Source organism: Nicotiana sylvestris, chromosome 2 (assembly GCF_000393655.2).
Source record: "Nicotiana sylvestris chromosome 2, ASM39365v2, whole genome shotgun sequence".
Lineage (NCBI taxonomy): Eukaryota > Viridiplantae > Streptophyta > Magnoliopsida > Solanales > Solanaceae > Nicotiana > Nicotiana sylvestris.
In genome coordinates this window covers 209,520,640-209,526,416 of record NC_091058.1, presented here as the reverse complement: position 1 = coordinate 209,526,416, position 5,777 = coordinate 209,520,640, and the positions used below count along the sequence as shown (strand labels likewise).

General features: G+C 36.9%; 1 protein-coding gene across 2 annotated transcripts; it reads left to right on the top strand.

Moving 5' to 3' along the window:
• The first annotated feature begins 290 nt into the window (after positions 1-290).
• On the top strand, positions 291-4,698 carry LOC104247802 (FRIGIDA-like protein 3). 2 transcript variants are annotated; one of them, XM_009803912.2, is made up of 4 exons: positions 291-472; positions 1,592-2,647; positions 3,763-3,935; positions 4,130-4,698. In XM_009803912.2, exons 2-4 carry the CDS (start codon positions 1,603-1,605, stop codon positions 4,547-4,549), a joined length of 1,638 nt encoding a protein of 545 aa, XP_009802214.1. In that variant the 5' UTR covers positions 291-472; positions 1,592-1,602; the 3' UTR covers positions 4,550-4,698. The 2 variants fall into 2 exon arrangements, with proteins under 2 accessions (XP_009802214.1, XP_009802223.1); XM_009803921.2 differs by having other exon boundaries at positions 306-467.
• Positions 4,699-5,777: the final 1,079 nt, after the last annotated feature.

Sequence of the window (5,777 nt, the reverse complement as noted above, 5' to 3'; positions counted from 1 at the left end):
ACAAGTGAAAAATTCATTTTCGATTTTTTCCCCAAAATTTCATAGATAAATATATATATATTTTTAAAAAGTCCTAAAAATATTACATTTTCGATTTTTGTTTTTCAAAAATTGATAAAATTTCTTAGGCAAACACGTTTTAAAAAAAATTAGTCGAGTCAGTCGTCATAATATCTTGGTGTGTCGATAGCAAAATGGAGTGTGTTTTAGAGAAAAAGCAAAGTGAAGAGAGTGTGTGTGTGTGTGCGCGCGTGCTTTATGTAGTGTGTCTGCATATGTGTGAGTGGTATATGTCAGAAGCTGTCGTAAATAGCAGTCGTCAACATTCCTCTTTTCTCTCTCTTACTTTCCTCTTTTCTCTCTCTATTTTAGGGATTCGCTCGCAACCATAAAACCCTCAGCCACCCAAAAATGGCCTAATTTCTCCGGCGAAATTGCTGCCGCCGACACTTCATTTCTCACCGCCGGTACTGTAAGCTCTCTCACTTTGAATTTCTCTTTCTTTTTCAGTCACTTTCTCGCTAAGTATCTTCAGATCAAGTGTTTGCTTGTTAATAAATTGCTATTTTTAGCTGTAATTTACTAAATTTATGCTTTGAATGCTCATTTCAGCTCCGTGTACTTTGTAGTTAGCTTTGTTAGTCGTTCCATTGTGGTAATTTGGGACATTTTTCCCTTTGCTGCCTTTTGTTTTTGCGATCTGGATAGTATTTTTTTGGCGTTTGGTGAAATTTGAGTGCGATATTTCGCTGGTATATGCTGCGGTCCGCTCTCTTTGGCTCTGCTTAGTGTAGTAATTAACCGTGTGCTTCATGTTAATTTCTGTGCTTTTTCTTCTTCTTCTTATTATTATCCTCTTTTTTTTTTTTTTTTCATTTGCCTTGATAAAAGTTGGAGTATTTTTTTTAAAAAAAAATCTTTTTCATTATTATGTCCATTATTTACGGAGAATCTTTCTATTCTTTGAAGACTTGTATGTTAGTATGGATAACTAGGAGGTTTTTGCTCTCTCAGCCCCATTTTATGTGTTAGGCTTTCCTTTTTAGTATGTCCCGAAAAAAATGATATAACTTTTTATATTTAGAAATAACATAACTTTAAATTTTTCATTTTACACTTGATATGATTTATGTCCATAGAAATGTATTTTACATGCTTTAGACTACGAGTTCCCAAAAATCTTTCTTTCCTTGTTAAACTCCATGGTCAATCAAACACCGCCATGTAAAATGGTACGGAAAGAGTATTTGCTATAAATACAAGTTATTTATCAGTGCTAACATGGTATTGAACTGAATAGAACGGAATGGATATAGAGAATTCACATAATTTATATTCTAGCTCTAATAACAATACCAATTTTGAATGGTTTGTTTGTTTCTTTAGTATTCTTGATCTGTAATATGTTACCTGTAAATTCAGAGGTATGGCAATATATATGATCTCTTTCAATAAGTTGTCTAGAGATTATGCTGCAACGTGTAGAATAAAACTTTTTGGAATTCTTTTGGTTCACAAAAATAGAAGCTTACTGTTGCTTCGTACATTTTATCTCTTAAAACTTTTCATACTGTTTCATATTATTTTTAAGGAACTTCTGCCATGGAAGATACACAATCAGCTACGACACTGATGGACTCCACAACCTCTAAGATACAGCAGCTACAGAAAGCATTTGCTGAGTTGGAAAGTCATCGTGCTGTTACGTTAAACCTGAAATGGAAGCAACTTGAAGAGCATTTTCATGGGCTTGAGAAGTCCTTGAAGAGACGCTTCACTGAACTGGAAGACCAAGAGAAGGAGTTTGAAACAAAAATAGTTCAATCTAGAAAGATTTTGGAGAAGCGTCAAGCAGCTGTTATCTCTAAGGAGCAAGCTTCTCTTGAGAGCCTCCAAGAGAAAAGAGATGCAGCAGTTTCTGCCATTACTATTGCTCTTGAGAAGCACAGGAAGCCGTATTCTGTGGAACCTTCTTGTGAGGTGCAAGGTGGGCCGTCTATGTTTGAAGCAAGGCCCCTTGATTTCATACCACTTGAGAATAATAATACAGAGGATCATATCAAGCCTTTTAAGAATGATGTTGGGGAAGTCAAGTTTTACCCAGAGTTAGTGAAGTTATGCCAAGATATGGACTCAGAAGGCCTTCACAAATTTATATCAGACAATCGCAAGAACCTGGCTGCAGTAAGGGAAGAAATTCCACCTGCTTTACGAGCTGCTGTTGATCCTGCCTTTTTGGTTCTGGACTCGCTCAAGGGTTTCTACCCGTCAGAAGTGTCAATTTCAGATGCTAAAAAAGATGCAAATCTTTTAGGTCTTCGCCGGACTTGTATTATGCTGATGGAATGCCTTAGCATTTTATTAACGACCCTGGAAGTGGATTCTAGCTCAAGTTTAATATCAGGAAGTGTAAAGGAACGTGCAAAAGCAATTGCTAAGGAGTGGAAACCAAAGCTAGATGAGCTTGACGCTGATGCAAATAATGGGAATTCCTTGGAGGCTCATGCATTCTTACAGCTTCTAGCTACCTTTAGTATTAACTCCAACTTTAACCAGGAAGACCTGTACAAGCTGATACCCATGGTTTCTCGTCGTCGCCAAACAGCTGATCTCTGTCGTTCACTTGGACTGTCTGATAGAATGCCAGGTTGGTTTTTGCAATTACCTGAGTCAATGGTTTCGAGGATTTTATATTCTTATATTTTCAAAGACTTCCTCAAAAACTCTAGCCTCTTTTGTTATTTTTGTTTCCGTTCTATTTTTCTTCTCTCTTTTCTGCGTTCATTGACTGGTCAAAAGGTATCGTTATTTGGAAAAGTTAAAATCAATGTATTTCAGTTCTGTCTACACAGTTGAAGATTCTTAGATTCTTAGAGTGTTGTAGGCCTTATAAAGATTGATTTGGACCCGCATGCTTACGTGAAGTTTGCCTGTAAATGGGACTAAATGGGAAATGGCAATAAGCATTAAATCTCCCATCTAGTATTCTGAGTTACTTCATCTTTCTAGCTTCATATGTTACTTCCTCAGTTCGTCTACTCCAATCTTATTCTAGTCTTGTAGGTTTTTATGAGGGGTTTCAGTTTGACAAATTTCAGATAGAAATTAGAGACAAATTGTGATAGAATTTAAAAGTTAATTGAAGTACATGTTACAAACTTATGCAGTTTAAAACAAAAAATTGCTGGTTTTGGCACTATTGAAGCAAACTAGGACAATCTCTTTGGTGGTAGAGGAAGTCAAAAAACTATCTCCTGTTAGGATTGCCTAAGATTTCCTTGAACTCTTTTTCTTGGACATTGAAAATTAGGTATATGCCATAAGAATTGCTGGTGCGATTCATCTTGATGTCTAGTATCTAGGTTGTGATATATTCCTCGTCGTCTCATAGTACTAAGCTTAATGTATCATTAACCAAAAGGCTTTCTAATTTTGGGAAAATTTGGTATTGACCTGGTAAGAAATTGTTTGTTGATACATTGCATTTTAATCTACTTTTATTCCTCTATTATTCTTCTTCCTATAGTAGTTTGGAAAGTTGTGCAATCTCATGTCATGCCCCAAGAGATCTACATGTAACACACTCACACACACTCACGCACACATCTAAAACTGTATCACAGTGCTGGGAAATAATTGCCTATTCTTAGCCTTTTACTACTGTGGAGAAGTATTTCCTGTCATCTGCTGGATATGGGTCTAGGAGTTCAGGTCGGCTCATATTCTTCAGATTCTAACCCATTTGTTTGCTTTCTGCTACAGGTGTTATTAACGTGTTGGTTAATAATGGAAGGCATATAGATGCTGTTAATCTAGCTTTTGCTTTCCAGCTGACCGACCAGTTTTCACCTGTTTCTCTCCTAAAATCCTACTTGAATGAAGCAAGCAAAGCATCTTCACCTGTCAAATCTGGAAATGCATCACCTACTCCACAGGTTTTTACTCTGCGCTTTGGTATATTTTGAAATTCACAAATTTTACTGTATTGCTCCTCTAGTTCCCTTGGGTTGGTGGAACAAATGCTGGTCAGCTGGAGTTATGCAGCCGATACAGCCTCTCCTTAATGAGAATTTCTTTTCGAAAACAACTCTTTTTACATACCAACAATGAAATGTCTTCTTTGTTCCAGAATGATGTCAATGAGAAGCAGCTAACTGCACTGAAGGCTGTGATTAAATGCATTGAAGAACATAAGCTTGAGGCGCAATACCCTGTGGATCCTCTCCAGAAAAGGGTTCTCCAGCTGGAGAAAGAAAAGGCCGACAAGAAAAGGGCAACTGAAGTTGCGAAACCTCAACCCAAGAGACCTCGTGCCAATTGTGTAGGAAATGGAGCAGCTCGAGTCGCTAACGTTGCTACTGACAAGAACTTCTATGCTAGTAGAATGACCGATAGGTATCCTCAGTACATGTATGACCGACCATATGCTTACCCTGTACCAACCGAGACCCACGTCCCGTCATTCCTTGGTACCCCCTACAGCCTTCCTCCTGGGCATGGCAACTTCTTTGGAAATGGCTACCATTACCAGGCTACTTACCTGCACTGATCAGTTAACTTTGCTAAAGATCCTTTTAGCTGTTAGTGTTAACCCTTTGCTTAACTAGTACTGAAGTAGCCTTGTTAACTTTTATGCTGATGTAACAGCTGATACTGTGATCTTATAATATATGCAGTATGCACTGTCGTTCATGTTAATATTTCTCAGTTCATTTCTTGCTATTGGTTTTTCTCATATGCTGCTTGTTGATGTCTTACTTGTTAACTCTACATCAGAACCACGAATTTGTGAGCATATGATCTAATTAGCCTATTCGTGATTCTCTTCGGTTTCCTCTACTACTCTCTGATGCATCCTGTGTTATTCGGATTCTTCAAAATATCGTTGCATCCATATTAGATCCTCTAAAAATGCATTATTTTTTGGAGGTTCCGAAACACATTCAACAAAATTTTTAAAGAGTCCAAGCAATATATGATGCATCTTTTGCTATATTTCTGACCCTTTTCAGACCAGAGGATATCTAACAAAAGTTGCCAAATGGCCAACTGTTTCTTCCACCATGGCCAGTCACCTCAAGAGCAGATTTACTTTTTAAAGTCTTCCTTTCAACAAAAAAAATCTTTAAATCTTGCTTCACCATCAAGGCTGTCCAAACTGACAAAGCGAGCACATGAACTGTTTTATGTAAGATGTATGATAACAGATTTTCGACATTTTCTTTTAGTTAGCTTTAGCCCAACTACTTGTTCTGACAAGTTCGAAATTCAGCGGAATATGAGCCGCCCTTCTACCACTAAATTAAATATCATGTTGAAGGGTGAGTAGCCCTTAAAGATCGTCTTTGAATCTTTTTCTCCATCTCATGAGCAGAACTTCAAGTTTAACAACTATTGCCTCTAGCTTGCCCTGTGGGTAACTTTTGACCTTGAAGTTCTGCCCATAACGTATGTGGGAGTAAAAAAGTTAAAATTCACCTAAAAAAGTATCATATTTTTGCAATTTTTTGGTTCGAACTCGTGAGATGTGCTTAACAGGCATATTGACCCACGAAAGGATCTAATAATATACACAACTAATAATAACTATATCAAGATTACGAGTATAAGTACATTTAATGGCTAGAGAGTTTATTTTATAAAGTCAGTATAAAATACTTATCTCTACTTGGTCCGTTCAATACATACAAAATGTACTAGCACAAGAAGTTGGAATTAAACAATTCACATAATCAAGATAAATTATATTTAATCTTGTGCTAGCTACAATCATTATG